Source organism: Stegostoma tigrinum, chromosome 26 (genome assembly GCF_030684315.1).
Source record: "Stegostoma tigrinum isolate sSteTig4 chromosome 26, sSteTig4.hap1, whole genome shotgun sequence".
In the NCBI taxonomy this organism is placed as follows: domain Eukaryota; kingdom Metazoa; phylum Chordata; class Chondrichthyes; order Orectolobiformes; family Stegostomatidae; genus Stegostoma; species Stegostoma tigrinum.
Window position 1 is genome coordinate 25,416,463 of NC_081379.1, and position 19,652 is coordinate 25,436,114.

Genomic DNA, 19,652 nt, shown 5'->3' on the forward strand with positions numbered 1-19,652 from the left:
CTATGCCAGCTTGCCCACTCTAACAAGCTCAACAAAAGCTAGCGTTGTTTAGATATATTGGTCTGTGGTAAAGCAGTTTGTCCTTCTTTTCCTTCTTCAAGAAATTTATAATTTAGGATATTCTGCAACACTGCAGGATTATTTGCACATTTACAGGGCCTGAAGCTCTGTTGCATCTTTGCCTTTTTTCAGCAGCCTAAGCTACTTGTTAATTTGATCCAATGACTTAACCATCACAAATTTTGCTAAAATGTTCAAAAGGTCCTTTGCTATAGCTGGTTCTTCTTCCTTTAGTACATTAATTTTTCCTTTCAGCTGTAATTTGTAAAAATCCACAGAAATATTTATTTATTATCTCTGCCTTGTGTTTGTGCTTCACCACTAGACTTCTTTCCTCTTACCCTCTCTGTATATCATAAAAATATTAAAAATAACTAATAAGGCAATACTTTAGATACTTTCTGAAATAGTTTAATGCTTAGGCAGTTGCTAATAATGGGTATCACATTTTGATATGCATTATTAAATATTAATAATTGATATAGCAGTTAATGTCTATGAATCCAGATTAATGATCTGGAGATGAGGTCAAAACACGTTACAACAGCCAAGGAATTTAAATTTCAATTATTAAACAAATCTGGAATAAAAATGATGGCATAATATCCTTTTGTTTGGCAATGTCCTGTAGCAGGGAGGAAATCTACTATCTTTACCCATTTTATGACTCCTGACCCCCTGAAATGTGATTGACTCCTAACTGTGCACTGAAATTCCCAAACAAATCTTTCAGTCAATTAGGAATGGATGATAGAATCTGTCCCTATCCCATGAAGGAACAATAAATACCCCACATATCCAGAGTAGCAGAGAAAATCTAAAGCATTTTTTTAAGAAAAGCAGGTTCCTTTTGACTTCTCGTGTAACAAAATGTAATTTCCTCTTTAGGGTCACTGTAGCCCACTTTCATGTATAGCTGTGAGTGGGAATAGGAGATGGGTGGCAACAGCAGACCAAAGTCCGGAGAGTCTAGTCATTGTGTGGGACACGTTCTCAGGGTAAGTTTGAAAGGATGATGGCCAGTACGCTTGAACTGAATTCTACCTGTCCCTGTGATATGGAGATTTTTTTTTGTTTTAAATGATCCATTTCAAATGTTTTATTTTGTTCCCTTTTCATTACTTTTGAACTTTACACTAGCTTAGTGTTTAACAGTACAGGAAACATCTTTTCAAGCCTGTGGTAATTCTGTACTTAACCAGATTGTTAAAATATGTCTGCGAATACTTCAGGGTGATTCTCCTTCTACTTTTCCTTCCTGCTTTGGACAGGTTGGTAGTGCAGTAGGATTGCTGACATTATATAAGAATGTAGTCAATCACTTTGTAGCACCGTGGATGACCCTGGGAACCCAGGAGTTTGTATTCAAGGCAATATTTAAAAATTATCTTGTGCTCAAAACATTAGGTTTATGTTTGTTACAGAAATGATAGTGAGTAGAAAAGTGAACTGTTAATATTAGACAGCAGTACTATGCAATTTCTGGCAATATGTATCATTTTGTGACCCTTTGTAACGTTCAAAAGCTGCTGTCAGTTTGCATAAGACGTATCACTGTCATTGATAACATGGCGAATGACTCGATTGTTTAGCGTTACACATATCTAAAAGTGGCTGTCCTCAATCCACGTAAAAATATAGTTGTTTATCAGGCAGAATGCTTAATTAGTGTTGAAAATAAATTTTGTATTGGAATAGGCATTACAAAGTCATGTTCTGAATTAAAGTCTGACACAGACTAACATTCTCTTTCTCCTGGCCTACCATAAGTTCCTATGAGAAATTAATTTGGATAATGTCAGTTTAGTTCTTTGACAGGATATTTCTGCAGCCCAGGATGAAATAGGTTGAAAATAGTACTCCTCTTACATTAGCAGTTTCAGTAAAGGCACAAACAGCTGATGTAAGAAGTGGAAAAATGTCCCACTGAGGCATGTCTGTTTTGAATTTGTGATGTGCCTTTGAGAGCTACAAAGCAAAAGCTTTGTGTCTAACTGTGAGATGGTGGGACTGCTTGATACTAATGCTGGGTACATGAAAGATTCTATTTCTAGCATTAACTTGCTTCATGTTACTGAGCCAATATTTGTTTTGAAAATTATTTTTTGCATATTCATGTAAGGAGATGATATATTGCAGATAATTGTTTATGTAAATTGTAACGAGCTATTTTGTAATCCCTATCTATTTGCTCTTTTGCGTTCCAGTATACCTGTACAAACCCTCTTTGATTGTCATCCAGAGGGTGGAGTTGGTGCCATGGCTATGACTCAAGATGCAAAGTACCTAGCAACAGTTGGCAGGGGAACAGTTCAGGTACACAAAGAATTATGATATTCCATTTACCTATTTGGATGTGTTGTCATTCGTTAACTCTGCGACAATACATGCATAGGTACTTTATCCCATAAAATAAGAATATTGTTGTTGGTAAAGAATTACACGTTACATGAGAAGACAAGTCATCAGCCCATCAGGTCTACACTGACTCTCTAAAGAACATCCCACCCAGATCCACCCAACCCCTGGATTTTCCACCTATCACTTGACACTACGGGCAAATTAGCACGGCCATTCCACCTAACCTGCACATCTTTGGACTGTGGGAGGAAACCGGAGCACCCAGAGGAAACCCACGCAGACACAGGGAGAATATGCAAACTCCACACCATACAGGTACTCATGCAAGGGTGGAATTGAACCCAGGTCCCTGGCACTCTGAGGCAGCAGCGCTATCAACTGAGCCACCATCTGAAAGCAGACTGTTGGTCAATATTGCAGTTTTGAGGCAGGTGATGGTGAATGGAGATCGCCAAATTGAAATGAGCGGATAGCAGCAGTCTCCTATTGTTTTGCAAAGAAAGCAGCAAGTTCTAAGAAACTGACTGGAAAAAGAATGTTCTGAGCTGCAATGTGCAAAGAAAAACATGGGAACATAATCTGTAGTTTCTAGTTTGTTTTCTTTTATTATAGGTTGATTTATCTGAAAAGAAAAAAAGGGAATCTGTTACCTGTTATCCTGAAGGATGTCTGAGACCTTAGGAAATGCGGAAATTATCGATGTATTAGTTAAGAGATAATTGGATTTGAATTTGTTGTATGGGGATTCAGTAAACAGTGGAATGTAATTGATGAAAATAATTCAGTTATATGCAAGCAAGAGCAGTCCTAGAAAAAAAAAATTGGGGTATGGGTTTTATGGAGTGAGGCTAACTGAAATAAAACTCTGCACCAAAAGCGTGGACTCCAACTGAATGTTTCTTCATGAGGAACTTTATCGAGTGTCCATGGAAATCCACACAAATAACATTAATTGACATTCCTTTTGTTACCTTAGAGCAATTGACCAAGTTTTTAGATACAACTTCCCTGTCACACATCCTAGCTTTCTCTGATCAGCTGGCTATTTTCGAGATATTCAATCATTCTATATTTTGTTATATATTTCTATAATTTCCTGATAATAGGCTTTAGTCCAACTGGTCTATAATTCCTTGGTTTCCCTATGTCATTCTCCTTAAACTGCAAAACAACATATGCAATTAATCTGAAAGATTAGTTTCTGAAACAAGAGAATTTTACAGTTTGGGCACCTGCAGTGCTCTCACCATCTTTCTTTAAAACCCGAGGATGAGAAACATTCATCCTGGCGGTTTGTCGCCCTTCACTGCCAATAGTGAATCCTGGTCTTGCTAATGGTGAGTTTGGAGGTGGGAAGGACATTTAGTTATGTGGGCTAGTGTTGTACCTGAATCCTGCCACTCAGCCGCCTCCAATAGAATTAGGTCACAGAGAAGATGGGAGAGGTCCATTATCAACCTTCCTGTCACATTTCCAATTGAGGTAATTAATGTTCAATTAATATCCACTTTGAGGGTCTTAACCTACTGCTGGGATTAGCCCAGCCATGCATGGCAGGAAATTCTCTTAACTGAATGGAGGGAGTAATGGAGGTAGATGGGGTTTAGTTGAGGTCTCTCAATCAAAAGCAATCAGCGCCTTATTGAGGCCTAGGACATTATGAAGGGGGCCTGATGAAAGCCACCTCCCGGCTGCCTTGATTTCTAAATCCTTCAGAACTCTCATGTTCCTGATTTGTTTCAGGGTTGGATGGTTAGGACAAGGATTACCCTCTGCAACTTGGGCTGACAAATCCATTATGCAACCCCTGATTGAGGCAGCATGTAGATCCACTACAACCCACTGTTCCTCCAGGGCCAACGCGGTACAGACAATAGGTCTCCTGAAGATGAGATTCTGATGCTTGAGTTGGTCTGGGAAGGCCTGGTGATATAGTCCAGACAAAGCGTACCATATAATTCTAGCAGGTTGTGGAGCACTCAAAAAGGGAATGCAATGGACTGTGGAGAGCTGGGAGTGGAGGTAGGTGAGGACATTGAGCAGGAAGATCAACACCTTAAGCATGGTCAAGCAGTACAGCATCAGATACAACAAGCCAGATCTCAATTGGCATTGGGTACCTACAGATGTGAGCTGAGTTTAATGATCATTCATTGTCTGTTCCCAGAGCAAATGCTGCTTTCTCTTTGCATGCTTCTTCTTCGGTTTTGTTGTTGAATCAAAGTGAACATTTTCAACCATTTGAAGGCTTGCCACTTTGTGAAACTTCCACATTGAACACTGTTAAGCTGCTCTGGGCATTCCCTTAAATAAGGCTGTAAGACAATATTGCACTAAAGATGGGTAATCTCTGTAGCTTGGATTCCAGCAGCTAGTTACAATGCCATTTGAATGGACAGGTGATAATAAAAATATGAGCCTATAGTTGCAATGGAGTGTCACCTGTGCTACCCATGTGCCCTCAGTAACTTCTCTTCTTTTTTTAAATACCACTTCAACTACCTGTTCTTTGAAGGGCAGCTCCAGGTTGGTAGTTCTTAACGTAGTGTACAACTGGTTTTAAATATGGTGCTGGTGCTGGGAGTCCCTGTAGTGGCATTTATTTCTATCATCGCTGATTGCACAATAGTACAAGCTGGCCATCGTTGAGGTGTGCTACATAAATAATGAGGAAAGCCATGGAAAATTGCATGAGAAGGCTCACTAGAACTCATGGAAAGAAACCTTCTATGAAAATCTGAAAATTGACGCTTAACCAATTTTTGATAAGATAGAATATAGGCAGCAGAGGTTTCTTTGATGACAATTTGATGGAAAATGGAAAATTAGAGGTTTGGTGAGATGCACTGGAGTCATTGCATCTGCAAGTGTTGAAGTAGGAACTGCTGGGCTGAAGTAGGAATGGAGGTGGGTGATGTATTTGAAAGTAACCAGTAATTGTGATGGATGAGTTATGAGTTGGAAAGTCAGCTCAAGGTTAAAAACGATATCAGTCTGGGAAATGGTTTGTTAGAACCTGAATCACTGGTTGGTGAAAAAGATGGAACTGTTTCCTGGGATATTGAGTTAGTAACAAAGGATTTGGTCTCTCATTCATTAGTTGAAGGAAATTATGAAGAAAATAAAAGATCCTCAGGGCTGTTAATTTAGGTGAATGGGTCCTTGACTGTCCCTCTTCACTCTCAATTTGAATAATCTAGCAGGTCCTGGATGGGTTGGGGCACCTACAAGCTTTCTGGATGAGCTAGTTTAAAAGTACACCGCTCCTGTTCCAGCCCCCAAGAGCTGTTGAAAATTCCAGCCCGTGGGTCAAAATGAAGGTGAAGGACATGACTATAATAAAGAGGAAGAGGCAAAAATAAATCTTTGTGAGACAATAGAATGCAGGGTTGGAATAGTAGCTCTGATGGGGTAGATATGAACACAAACAAGGGAGGACCATCTGTGGGAGCTGGATAATGAGGGTGAGGTGGGATGATCCACTACAAACACATTGAAATTGGTCAGTGATCTTGGTTAGATCCATTTCAATGCTTTGGGAGAGTGACTGGAGAGATTCAACAAAGATATAAAAGTTATTGCTGAAAAGAAAATTGAATTTTGTCCCTCATTATTTGTTAGTGTTATTGTGCCTCAAATTGAGCTTTTTGTACTTTTTTTTTAAGCGTGTATCCATCTGGGACTGGACTTCAGAAGCAAAAGGATCACTTTGTTCTGTGGACCTTAGTCCTGCCTTCAGCATTCAGGTACACACTAAAACATTTATCATAAATTACAATTTTTGCATCAGTTAAGATACATTAAAATTAATTTAAAAGACATATTCAATAAAGATGACATTTTCATGTTATATATGACTGTTTTACATTGTTTCTCCTGGGAAACATCTTAGTCGTGATCAAATGGTGGAGCAGACTCTATGAGCCAAACGCCTTAACTCTGCAGCTTATCTTATGGTGTTATGGAACATTCATTGGAGGCTTATGCCCTTACATAGGGAGCCTCTGGCTCTGAGAGAACACACAAGAAGTTCAGCCATGTACTGCCAAATATTCTTTCATCCATGTACATAGAACTTACATTAGGCCCAAATGGCTTCAGAGGGTTTGTTTGTATGGAATGAACTGCCAGAGAAGGTATGGAAGGTGGGTCCAATTATGTAATTTAGAAGGTATCTGGATGGGTGTGCGAATAGGAAGGGTTTAGAGGGATCCGAACCAAATGCTGGCAAGTGCGTTGGGACCAATTCTCCCCAAGACATCATCCTGTCTTGATTGCTCAGCGCCTACCTTTCTGAATACAATTTCCTATTGAAATAACTGCACAGAGGTCAGTATCCTATCACCAAGATGTCCTTTATTTACACTGCACATGAAAACTGCTGTGACCACCCAACTCAGAGTCAGTTTCTGAATCACCTGTTTACATCTGTCAGCCAAGGCTCCCTGATTGCCCATGTTAGTCAAAGATCTCATAGTCAATATGATTCACCTGCTTCCGATCACTACACCGCTGCACATTACTTTTCTCTCCATGGGCTCACTGATTCCTACCCATCCTAAAACTGTGGCACTCTGTCTCATTCCAGTGGCCATTGATCTTCTTCCTGTTCCTGCTTGCAGTTCTGGCAGCACTCACTGCTGAGGTGCTCCGCTGCCGGAATGCGCCACTGCTGGGCTGTAGCATCGCCAGGCTGTAGTACTGCCGGGCTGCACCGCTGCTGGGTTGCAGCATCGCCAGGCTGTAGTACTGCTAGGCAGCACCGCTGTTGGGTTGCAGCATCGCCAGGCTGTAGTACTGCTGGGCTGCACCGCTGCTGGGCTGTAGCATTGTCAGGCTGTATTACTGCCGGGTTGCACCGCTGCTGGGCTGCAGCATTGCCAGGCTGTATTACTGCCGGGCTGCACCGCTGCTGGGTTGCAGCATCGCCAGGCTGTAGTACTGCCGGGCTGCACCACTGCTGGGTTGCAGCATCGCCAGGCTGTATTACTGCTGGGCAGCACTGCTGTTGGGTTGCAGCATCGCCAGGCTGTAGTACTGCCGGGTTGCACCGCTGCTGGGTTGCAGCATCGCCAGGCTGTAGTACTGCTGGGCTGCACCGCTGCTGGGCTGTAGCATTGCCAGGCTGTATTGCTGCCGGGCTGCAGCAATGCCAGGCTGTATTACTGCCGGGCTGCACCGCTGCTGGGCTGCAGCAATGCCAGGCTGTAGTACTGCCAAGCTGCACCACTGTTGGGTTGCAGCATCGCCAGGCTGTAGTACAGATGGGCTGCACCGCTGCTGGGCTGTAGCATTGCCAGGCTGTATTACTGCTGGGCTGCACCACTGCTGGGTTGCAGCATGGCCATGCTTTAGTACTGCCAGGCTGCACCGCTGCTGGGTTGCAGCATTTTCAGGCTGTAGTACTGCCAGGCTGCACCGCTGCTGGGCTGCAGCATTGCCAGGCTGTATTACTGCCGGGCTGCACCGCTGCTGGGCTGCAGCAATGCCAGGCTGTAGTACTGCCAAGCTGCACCGCTGTTGGGTTGCAGCATCGCCAGGCTGTAGTACAGATGGGCTGCACCACTGCTGGGTTGCAGCATCGCCAGGCTGTAGTACAGATGGGCTGCACCGCTGCTGGGCTGCAGCAATGCCAGGCTGTAGTACTGCCAAGCTGCACCGCTGTTGGGTTGCAGCATCGCCAGGCTGTAGTACAGATGGGCTGCACCGCTGCTGGGCTGTAGCATTGCCAGGCTGTATTACTGCTGGGCAGCACCGCTGCTGGGTTGCAGCATTGCCAGGCTGTAGTACTGCCGGGCTGCACCGCTGCTGGGCTGCAGCATTGCCAGGCTGTATTACTGCCGGGCTGCACTGCTGCTGGGTTGCAGCATCGCCAGGCTGTATTACTGCTGGGCAGCACCGCTGCTGGGTTGCAGCATTGCCAGGCTGTAGTACTGCCGGGTTGCACTGCTGCTGGGTTGCAGCATCGCCAGGCTGTAGTACTGCTGGGCTGCACCGCTGCTGGGCTGTAGCATTGCCAGGCTGTATTACTGCCGGGCTGCACCGCTGCTGGGCTGCAGCATCGCCAGGCTGTAGTACAGATGGGCTGCACGGCTGCTGGGCTGTAGCATTGCCAGGATGTATTACTGCTGGGCTGCACCGCTGCTGGGTTGCAGCATTGTCAGGCTGTAGTACTGCCAGGCTGCACCGCTGCTGGGTTGCAGCATCACCGGGCTGTAGTACTGCCGGGCTGCACCGCTGCTGGGCTGCAGCATTGCCAGGCTGTATTACTGCCGGGCTGCACCACTGCTGGGCTGCAGCATCGCCAGACTGTAGTACTGCTGGGCTGCACCGCTGCTGGGCTGCAGCATCGCCAGGCTGTAGTACTGCTGGGCTGCAGCATCGCCAGGCTGTATTACTGCCGGGCTGCACCGCTGCTGGGCTGTAGCATTGCCAGCCTGTATTACTGCCGGGCTGCACTGCTGCTGGGCTGCAGCATCGCCAGGCTGTAGTACTGCTGGGCTGCACCGCTGCTGGGCTGCAGCATCGCCAGACTGTAGTACTGCTGGGCTGCACCGCTGCAGGGCTGCAGCATTGCCAGGCTGTAGTACTGCCGGGTTGCACCGCTGCTGGGCTGCAGCACTGCTGGTCAGTCAGATTCTGGAGGCTCTGAGTAGCAGGACTTGCTTCCACTAATGGGCAGAACTCCCACTCTCACCCAGTTTTGCTGCCGGCAGCGTGTAATGGCTGTGGGCTGTGCATTGACTTCCAGCCGACAACAGTTTCAAAATCCAGCCCTGGCTGTCTTGTTTTTCCACATAATTTGCAACATTGACAGCAACCACCAATGATTTTGCTTGGAAATAAGCCTTATTAACAAACATGGCTTTTAGTCAGGCCAGAGAAAGCTTGAGGATAAGCTAAGGTGGAGGATACAATATCTCATCCTCCTTCCGGGGAAGAGCATTTTTTACGAGGGTGATCTGATGAAAGATCAATATAAAACAGGCTCAGGATACTTGACTGGTTAAACCAATGAAGTCAGTTGTTGAGATTTGTAACCTTTTTATTAATGCAACTGGAACAGGTGTGCAAATATGTCTCACTCCTACTCTGAAGTCCATATATTCTACTCTTATCAATATATTTCCTTTATAATGTTCTATGTCCACTTTTAGAGTGGAACTGTGTACTGTACATACGTTTGTCACAATTTAATTAGATTCTCCTGCTGTGCTTTATTTAGAAAAGGTTGTAATTACTGTATTACATGTTTATATAAACTGTTTCTGATGTAAATGTGGAATTTATAATGGAAAAGTGCCGACAGAAAGCTTGTGTGAAATAATATTCTTAACATATAATAAATATGTGTTGATTATAATTTTATATCTGGTTTCATTTGACTCTTTCAAAGACAAAATAATAGGTTTTGCTACATAAGCATATTTGTCTTATACTCAAATATTTGAAGGATTTCATTCTATTCAATTGTTTCCATATTTATCTTACATCCAAACTTATTCTAATGCGTTGTTATTATATACTTAATTTGTTTCGAGAATGTGACTACTTCGTCATAAATTTGGCGAATTTACCTCCTAATGTTAATACTTTATACGTTCTAAAGTGAATTATTAGTGCCACAGTGTTAGTAGTGGATCTGCAATTTGTGCAACTTAATTTTGATTAACTATAATTTACATTAAAATTCAGTAATCAGAAATTAATCTCATTGATTGGACTTGAAATGGTTTTAAATTTTTATTTATTTTGACCTCAGGCAATTCTTCACATGATCAGTTGTTTGGAGCTGGCTTATAGGTAGCTTGATAGTTTTTCATATAAGTTCCCGAATTGTTTTTCTAGACATTTATACTTTTTAATCCTGAAGATAATACTGAACTGCTGAGCAACAGTAAAGCCGAAGTTGTGTTCTATACTTGGGTGAGTTTTACTGCATTTTAGCGGAATGTGACCCAGCCATTTATTTCAAGCACCTTTTTTAAATTTCCACATTACTGGATATAATTTTGTATTTAATTGCATTTGCGTTGCATTTTAAATCTGAAATAGACTTTTATTGTTAAGCAAAAGCATTAAGGGATACAAGTAAATGGCGTTTGGCTATAATCAGCCGCAATCTCACCGAATGGCAGAACATTCTCGAGGGGCTGAACGATACACCTTTCCTGGATACTTATGTTGCTATTAAAAGTAATTTCTCACAAGTTTTCTTAAAAATTAAATGCCAATTATGTTTTTGATTGGTTATAAGAATCTTAGTGGCGAACTGTTTAGTCAGGAATGTTGTTCAACAATCAAGACAGATCATTGAGTAACAGTTTCTCTTTATCCATTTTCCTCTCCTAACGATGAGTTACTACTATAATGTAACAAGCTGACATAGGCATGATTGCAGAAGAATTTATATAGTGGAACCTAAATAATCAGAAAAGAAAGAAAGCATCTTGCAGACTCTGTCCTAATTATGTGCTGCTGTCTCATCGTGCTTTAATGGAAGATCAAAATTGAACTTAACTCACCATATGCAATGAAAACCAAATAGTGTACTAAAAAAAAATCATTAGTTTCATCCAGTATTTTCTGCTGTGGAGCTAGAACAAAATGTTATAAATGTCCTTAACTATTCTTAGGAGTTAATAAGCAGCGTCAATTACCTGGATTTACCTAGCTAGTGCCATGCAAAAGAAGTGCTTAAGTAATGGTCTTGAAGAGATTGGCAGTATTTGCAGCCACGTATCCCAACTGCTCTATACATCGGTTTGCCTGCAAACTGCAAAAGATCAATTTGGATGTATAAAATAAAAAGTAAGTTAATCTACATACATCAATAACTTAATAAATCCTTTATCAGTGAAAGTCCCTTTCAAAAATAAGTTGTTACAGTGATGTAAGTTAATTATATAACATTACAGTAAATTAAACAGTTAGCTAACTTCTGAGTTTTAAACAACTATAAACTACAAGTCATCATCTGGTACCCTTTTGTAAAAGTCAACTCCTATTATAACCCATTTCCTAATGTATGCCAAACAAAATTAAAAAAAGGAACCATGGATGTACATGGGCAGGGACTGGATCAGGGGAGAAAAGACCGAGACAAGAAAGGGAGAGATGAGCTCTGGGGGGCAGGAGCAGGCTTAAACAATGGGTCTCCCCGGGAAGTCCTACTTGTGAATTTCCAGGAGGAGGTAGAAACAAGCTGTGCGGGACCAGGGGACTACCTAACCCTATCGCAAGCAGTGGGTGGAGGGGGAATGGGGGGGTTGATGGGATTAAGCGATGAAATAAGGTCAGTAACTGTAGTTTCTACCATGGCCTGATGTTCCATTGTGAGGACATGGTCAAGGGGAAGATAGGACGAGGTATCTGAGAGGGGGCACTCAGCCTCTGCAAGGAAGAGGTCAGTACACCAGACTACAACAGCACCACCTTATCGACAGGATTAATAACAAAGTCAGGGTTGTGCTCAGAGTGCAGTCAGTTTGGAGGGAGACAAGCTGGATTTGAGAGGGGGCGGGCAGAGAAATTGATGCAACCAATGTCATGTTGACAGTTATCAATGAGCAGTTTGAGTGCAGGTAAAAGGCCAGAGGGAGGGGTCCAGGGGGAGTGAGTGGTGGAACCAGACAAAGGTGTCTGTGGGATGGGAAGAGGACTCTTGTCCAAAGAAAGTTGCCACTTCCCACTCTTCACACAATCTAGTCTACTGCATTTGCTGCTGTACCATGGGGAAATGAAGAGTAGACTGGGTGACCACTTCGCAGAATACCTACATTCTGCGCGCATAAAAGACCCTGAGCTACCTGTTGCCTGCCACTTTAACGCACCTCCCTGTTCCCTGGCCAACATCTCTGTCTCAGGATTGCTGCAGTGTTCCAGCGAAGCTCAGCACTGTTGTTGACAGGGCTCTCAACTGGGTTCAACCTGTCTCCTGCACTTCCGCCCTCACCCCCTCTCTTCTCTCCCACAACAGCAATAGGGTTCCCCTTGTCCTTACCCACCATCCCAGCAGCATCCACATCCAGGAAGATCATCAGCCGCCACTTCTACCACCTCCAGCAAGATGCCCACCACCCGACACATATTGCCCTACCCCCCCCCTTGCCCACATCCACACAGACCATTTCCTCTGGGACACCCTGGTCCACTCTTCTTTCATTCCCAACATCCCCACAGCCCCAGTCCTCAGTATCCAAGGGCCCAAACATATCTTCCAGGTGAAGCAGCAGTTTACTGCACTTCACACAGCCTAGTCTCCTGCTATTGCTGTTCACAATGTCGTCTCCTCTACTTTGGGGAAACAAAGCGTAAACTGTGCGACTGGTTCAGAGAGCATTTCCATTCTCCTCATAAAAAAGACCCTGAGCTTCCAGTTGCCTGCCACTTTAATGCACCACCCTGTTCCGTGGCCAACATCGCTGTCTCAGGCTTGCTGCAGTATTCCAGCTCTCAGTATAAGCTGGAAGAATAACGCCTCATTTTCCACTTGGGGACCCTGTAGCCCTCTAGACTCAATATCGAGTTCAATAATTTTGGGAGCTGGACTCTCTCATGTCCTAGCCCCCTACCCAACACACCAGGCCTTATTATCACACAGTCTGCCATTACATACTACTTATTGTTAGCCACTAACTGTCTCCTTTAACTGCTATTCACTCTCCCAGCCAGACTGTTATCCCCTCCTTTGTCTGTCTAACTGCTCTTCTCTCTCTTAGGGCTCTATCCCCAGCTATTGTGTACTCCTTACCCCCACCCCCCACCCTATCTCTGCATATAAACCAACATCTTCCTATCTACCATCATTTCTGAGGAAGGGTCACCGGATCCGAAACATTAACTCTGATTTCCCTTCACTGTTGCTTTCAGGCCTACTAAACATTTCCAGCTACTTCTGTTTCTGTTTCTGATTTACTGCATCTGCAGTTCTTTTGGTTTTCATAATGTTGATAGAAACCACTGCATTAATAAAGTCTATTTTGCATTATAGAAAGACAATCAGTTGGAATTTGCATCACCAATTCTTACAGATGAAGTAAGTATTAATATTTAATTGTTCAATTTCTATATGATAACTGTCTCAAGCTACATCTATATGACAAGTGAAAGGCAAAATTAATTTGAGTTTCTAAAGACAAAAATTTCATATTTTCACAATCTGTGCAGTGCTTTGAAAATTGTTTACAATTTTTAAATGAACAAGTCTGAAATGAAACTAAAGATTAAGGATTTTCTTTTTCCTACAGATTAGCAGGAATATGGAACAGAATTAAAACAACAATTGCCATATAATAACCTTTTCCACAATTGAGTTATAAATGTCTTAAAAACAGTGCCTCATGTGGTTCCTGATCCAGAAGTGCGACCGAAGTTCTGAGCTTTTCCAGCAGAGGGGCGGAAAATCAGTGAAGAGCTGCTGATGGACAGCCTCTAATAGAAATTTAGAAAGTAGGAGTTGGAGTTGGCCGCTGCTCTGCCATTCAGTCTGATCTTGACTGATGATTGATGTCAGTAACTGTTGTCCTTCCCCCCAAGATTGAGGATTGTTTTCTAATCAATATGCTTGGAAATGTTATTATGCACTTCTGAAGCATGTGGGACTTTAACCTGGGTCATCTGACTCAGATATAAGTGCGCTAGCACTGCACCAGGAAAGCTGTCTGCATACCTCTAGGAGCTGAGAATAATGCTTTACAACAGCATTCAGTTTAATGGCTTAATAAATCACATAGATCATATACTGCAAATAACTTTCCAACGTGGTTCTGACTGTTTTTAACTAGCTACTCGCTGCCTATAAATTTTGCAAGAAGACTGGTATTTATCTATTTATGGTCAACTGGTTTACCGATTAAACTATACCACTTTGATCTTTTCTTACACAGACATTTAACAAGATTGTTGGACTCTACAGTCAATCAGTTTTTCATCTTACCCCTTCACAAGTGCTCACTGCTACTTCTGTAGGGAATTTGGTTATCTGGGACACAGTGAACGCACCACAAATTCAACTTGATGCAGTAAAATCACACAAAAAAAAAGCTCTAAAACTGATGAATCTGCAAAGTGATAGCATTACAGTGGTCACTGTGTCTGACAGGTAAGAGAAAGGCAGACTGTCACCAGTGAATTCTTTGCAGAACTCAGATGTGTATGTAACTTCATTGTAGTCATTCAAAATTGATCTCCAGCGCTAGAAAATGCATGTTTTTTATTTGATTTCTGGTCCCTTAACAAACCTGGTTTCTTATATGGTACATGTTTCAAAGATGCACATTTCAAAAATAAAATGTGTGCTTTTTTAATGCAGGGAAAAAGAAAATTCTCATTTTTTGTTGGAGGAATTTATTTCCTGCTAGACTCCAAAAACCTTGTATAGGGGGCAGGGGAGATTGTTGATCTAATTAAGAATTTTCAAACATTAATTCTTAATATAAGAATGTTCATTCACCATTTTGCTTCACTAGTGGAACTATAAACACAGGAAAAAAATATGTTTATAAATTTTGCTCCAAATAGTGATGAGGAACTGGGATAGGATAGCCACCCACTCCTCATGTCATGTGTCTAACGCTGGCTGTTGGCATAGTTCTGTTGCAGTGTTCCAGAGCATCCTGAGTCTGTGGTGACACTGTCCCTCGCTCATCTGGAGGAAACAGTTTTGAGGATGATAGACTGAAGCCCCCTGTACTTTCTGTGAATCCTGAGGGGATATTCAACTGACAATCTTTATGTGGAGGCTGTTTGGTGCCTCCTGGTTCATAGCTGCTTGGCGCATCTGACTCTCCTCCATCTCTCTGCATCTTTGCCCCACAACAACAGTGACAATAACCCTTTCTGTGGCTGAATCCAATGCTCATGCTTCCAATGAACCTGTGTTCATAAGAAACAGAGCAGGTCCTTAGTAACGTGAGCAGTCAGCATTTGTATCACTCACAGATGATAGTTTATTAATCTTCACTATGCAGGGTCACCAGGATGTTCATAGGATGTCTTTACATGTCTTTATTCAATAATAAAATTACTGAATTTTATTTCAATGAATACAGTAGAGTAGAATCCATAGAATTCCTACAGTGTGGAAGCAGGTCATTTGGCCCATCAAGTCTACATTAAAACACCGGACAGCATTCTGCCCAGACCCGCCCCCCTCCCCTATCCCTGTAACTCTGCATTCTCTATGGCTAATCCACCTAACCACTCAGCCACTGTGCCACCCAGAGTTCAAGCCATATCACAAAAATAAAACAGGAGATTGTAACTGCTGTTTGATCATTGCTACCTTTCCTCTCACCTCACTGGACCCAAGAAAGGGCAAGTTGTAGATGGGAGCATAAGAACATAAGTGGAGGTGATGGCCTAGTGGCATCATCGCTGGACTGTTAATCCAAAGACCTGGGGATGTGGGTTCAAATCCTGCCACAGCAGATGGTGGAATTTGAATTCAATAAAAATATCTGGAATTAAGAGTCTAACGGTGACCATGAATTCATTGTTGATTGTCGGGGGAAACCCATCTGGTTCACTAATATCTTTTAGGGAAGGAAACTGCCATCCTTACCAGGCCTGGCCTACATGTGACTCCAGACCCACAGCAATGTGGTTGATTCTTAACTGCCCTGTGGGCAATTAGGGATGGGCAATAAATGCTACCTAGCCAGCAGCACCCTCACCCTGTTAATGAATAAAGGTAAAAAAACTATACTCAGGTGATAGGAAGTCAATTCTGTATCATTGTGCAGCCTATGAGATCTTAGAGTGTCTTTATGAATTGTAGCCCACAGTTTCTACTTTTAAGGTCACATGTGATCACTTCTGTTTCTCAGATGTAACAGTAATGTCTCCTGTAGTCATATATGTCTTCCAATGCATTATCTCCTCCCTCATATGTTCAGGTCCCCTTTCAGCTCAGACTGACCTCCCCAATTTCCCTTTCACATTAGTGAATCCTGACAACCCACATGATTTTCACTGAGTTGACTCCAGGACTGACTGTGGCCCACACCCCTGACTCTCAACTGGATGGACAGCCCTAACTGATAGTGACCAGATCTCTAGAATAGATCTCTGTGCAGCTTCCTCACTGAATTAGTGTGACTGCCTGAATAGTTGCCTTGGATCTACATCAGTGGCCATGGCCACTCCCTGATTGTAAGAGATACAGCTCCCTGAATCATAACTGCCCCAGGCGGCCAACAGACCATGCCCAATCCTCTAGACTGATAGCAATGCTACGCAGGTGGGACCCTCAGACTGAAGGCATTTCCCTTCTTTTGCCTGAGTACTACGCCCCTTAGACTTTGGGACATGGCTATTTGGTTGCAGCAAATTCTGTGTGTTTGCCACGTAAGTTGCTGGCATGTGGTGCGGCTGTGAGATTGATATAACACAGCTGCTTGGCTTTGCGTCTATGCTAAAAGGCAAGTCAAGACAAGATACTGTGAGCCTATAAACTTTGAGATTGTGGAGTGGAAAAGGCCAGGTGAGGAAGAGATTCTGTGAGCACAGGTAGATTCAAAATTGGTGAGTATTAAGAGAGTAAGCAAGGAACTCTGAGATGCATGCCTGTCGAATCCATGAGATGAGTACCTGGCCTGACATCAACATAGTGTTGGATTATTTTAAAGATTAGATTAGATTAGGTTAGATTTCCTACTGTGTGGAAACAGGCCCTTTGGCCCAACAAGTCCACACCGCCCCTTACAGCATCCCACCCAGAACCATCCGCCTATAACCCACACACCCCTGAACACTACAGGCAATTTAGCATGGTCAATCCATCTAACCTGCACATCTTTGGACTGTGGGAGGAAACCAGAGCACCCGGAGGAAATCCACGCAGACACAGGGAGAATGTGCAAACTCCGCACAGATAGTTACCCGAGCCTGGAATCAAACATTGTTCCCTGGTGCTGTGAGGCTGCAGTGCTAACCACTGAGCCACGTGCTCCAAAGTGTAGCCTTGTTGTACAGAACCATATTGCGAGTGCTTTGGACATATGCTAAGAAGGTGTGGAAAGGTTGATATGTATCTAGAGCCAAAGTCTGAGAATGGGGGCTGTAGGTTACTGCCTGTGGAGAGTACCATGAGATTTTGGGGATTGCTGCCCAAGGTGGAGGCCTGGAAGAGCCAGTGACAAACTGGAATCACTGGCTACATTTCCCCTAAGTTTTCTTTTACGGCTGCAGCTTGCAGAACTGGACATCAATGCATCAGTATGGCATTTGGAGTGCATGCTGTGTGCGTGGAACCTCAGAGCAGTTGCACAGCCATGTAGAATGGAGGGGATACTTGTTGCCAGGTCTGACTTCTATATTAGGAATTGTCACTGTCTACTTTCTCACTGGCTCACTGCATAAACTATGTGTCAATGAGACAAGATTAGGTAATAATGACAAGCTAATGTATGCAGTCAACTGCTCACTGCTTGCTGGCGTGACTTTCGTCTCATTATTCAAAACCTGTTTGAGAATTAGACCTTCCCTCTTTGGATGTCAAGAATGTCATTTCTCCTATCTCATCTTTATTTCCTAACTGATTTGTTAATTCCCACATCATTCAGAAGCTGTGAAGATTCTGCCTGCTGTGTTACTGTTTGTTGAAAGAACAGTCATCTCTATTTTTGTAGATTGGTCATTTATGGTGAGGTCAGCTCTGATCTCAAGTGGTGGGAGTCCCTTAACATCTTGGCTCTGATGAGGAAGGAGTGTCGTTGGAATGTTCAACCATTGTCTTTTTAGAAATGCTGCAGGTCACAGCAGTAGCTGAATAGCCACTTTCATAACTAGGAAGGTATCTGTGATTTTCAGTTTAGAATGGGAAAGTAAAAACAATTCAAACATCCTGAAACACGAAGTTTGCATCTAAATACCGATCTTATTATTTTTGTGATTGCAATGATGCTTAAATGAAGTCTTGTGGCTCGTTGGTAGCTTCTTTGTCTCTGAACCAGAAACTCAGGATTCAAGTCACACTCTGGGACTTCATAACAACAGAAGGTTATTTATGATTTGACCTAAGAGATTAATTGTTAACCTGCAAAGACTGGAAAGACTACTAGTCAGCTAAACTGGTGCACCTCAAGCGATAGGTTCTGGCTTCAGGCTAACAACTTGTTCTTGATAAAGCAAGTTATTGTAAACAGACGTAAGCATGTGCTTTGTCTGTCTGTCATTGTGGAAATTGTTTTAATCTAATCATGTTGAAGAATTATTTAAGTCAAATCTATCAGCAGAAGAATTAAATTGTTTATATTTGTATGACACTGACTGCATTTTTAAACTGTTCATTACAGGTATATCGTGACTTGTGATGTGAAAGGTTGCATCAAGTTTTATGATGAACAGCTTTGCTTACTTAATTGGTATAGTAACTTCAATCTGGGACCCATCAGTTCAATTTCCTTCTCTAGCCAACCAGCTTCCAAAGCTGATGAGAAAACTTCCTTCCCATCAGAGTCTACCATCGATGCTGATCAATTTGTTGTCAGGTTAATGATGTTCATATTTCATCTAAATGTTGCTAGTCATTATATATGCTCAAGCAGTATTACTTGAAATATTCTGATTGTGTTAAAAATGTATCAAACTCTTAATTATATGCACCATCCATTTAAAAAAAATCCCAAATAAGTACTTAGTATATACCATATTAATTTAATGTGAGGTTTGCTAAATATTTGGGATGAACCTTTCACATTTTCCTACCTTTGGAGAGCTCTATGTTTTTCTCTTTTTCTCCAGTGACACCATACCCACCTCCTCTTTTAAAGATGGTTTCAGTTTTTTCAGAGGTAGTCACTTTCTGGTATCTTATCCAAATGGCAATTCTTATTTTTCATCTCTGAGCTCAGACAGTGACTCCACTGCCACTGTTCCTGTCAGTGGCAGTTTTAAACAGGAACTGGTAAAGCATACTGGTAATAAACCATGTGTTACAAATAGACATAAACATTCTTTGAATCAACTTGTTCACCACCTTAATAAAAATTAATAACAATCAAAAATATTTACTGTATATACTGAGGATAGGTGAAGAAATATTTTTAAAATTATTATTAAAAAACTAATGAAAAACATAGAATGAAACTCACAAGGACAGGGAAAGCTGCTTTCAATTGTAATTATTTACTATTTAATTATCATAATATGATTCAATTTCATCAATTCAGCACAAATAGTTGAATGATACATCTGAAAACAGGACTTTTACTGAAAATATTTCATAA

At 42.4% G+C, this 19,652-nt stretch overlaps 1 protein-coding gene across 2 annotated transcripts in view; it reads left to right on the plus strand.

Annotated features, from left to right (window-relative positions):
• The window catches only part of cfap251 (cilia and flagella associated protein 251), a 61,915-nt gene that overhangs the window by 6,848 nt on the left and 35,415 nt on the right, over positions 1–19,652 (plus strand). For both annotated transcript variants that reach the window (XM_048556309.2, XM_048556310.2), the window contains exons 4-10: positions 949–1,058; positions 2,268–2,376; positions 6,087–6,167; positions 10,270–10,347; positions 13,415–13,459; positions 14,310–14,524; positions 18,720–18,914. In XM_048556309.2, coding sequence (XP_048412266.2) covers positions 949–1,058; positions 2,268–2,376; positions 6,087–6,167; positions 10,270–10,347; positions 13,415–13,459; positions 14,310–14,524; positions 18,720–18,914 — 833 coding nt within the window. The remainder of the gene's footprint in view (positions 1–948; positions 1,059–2,267; positions 2,377–6,086; positions 6,168–10,269; positions 10,348–13,414; positions 13,460–14,309; positions 14,525–18,719; positions 18,915–19,652) is intronic.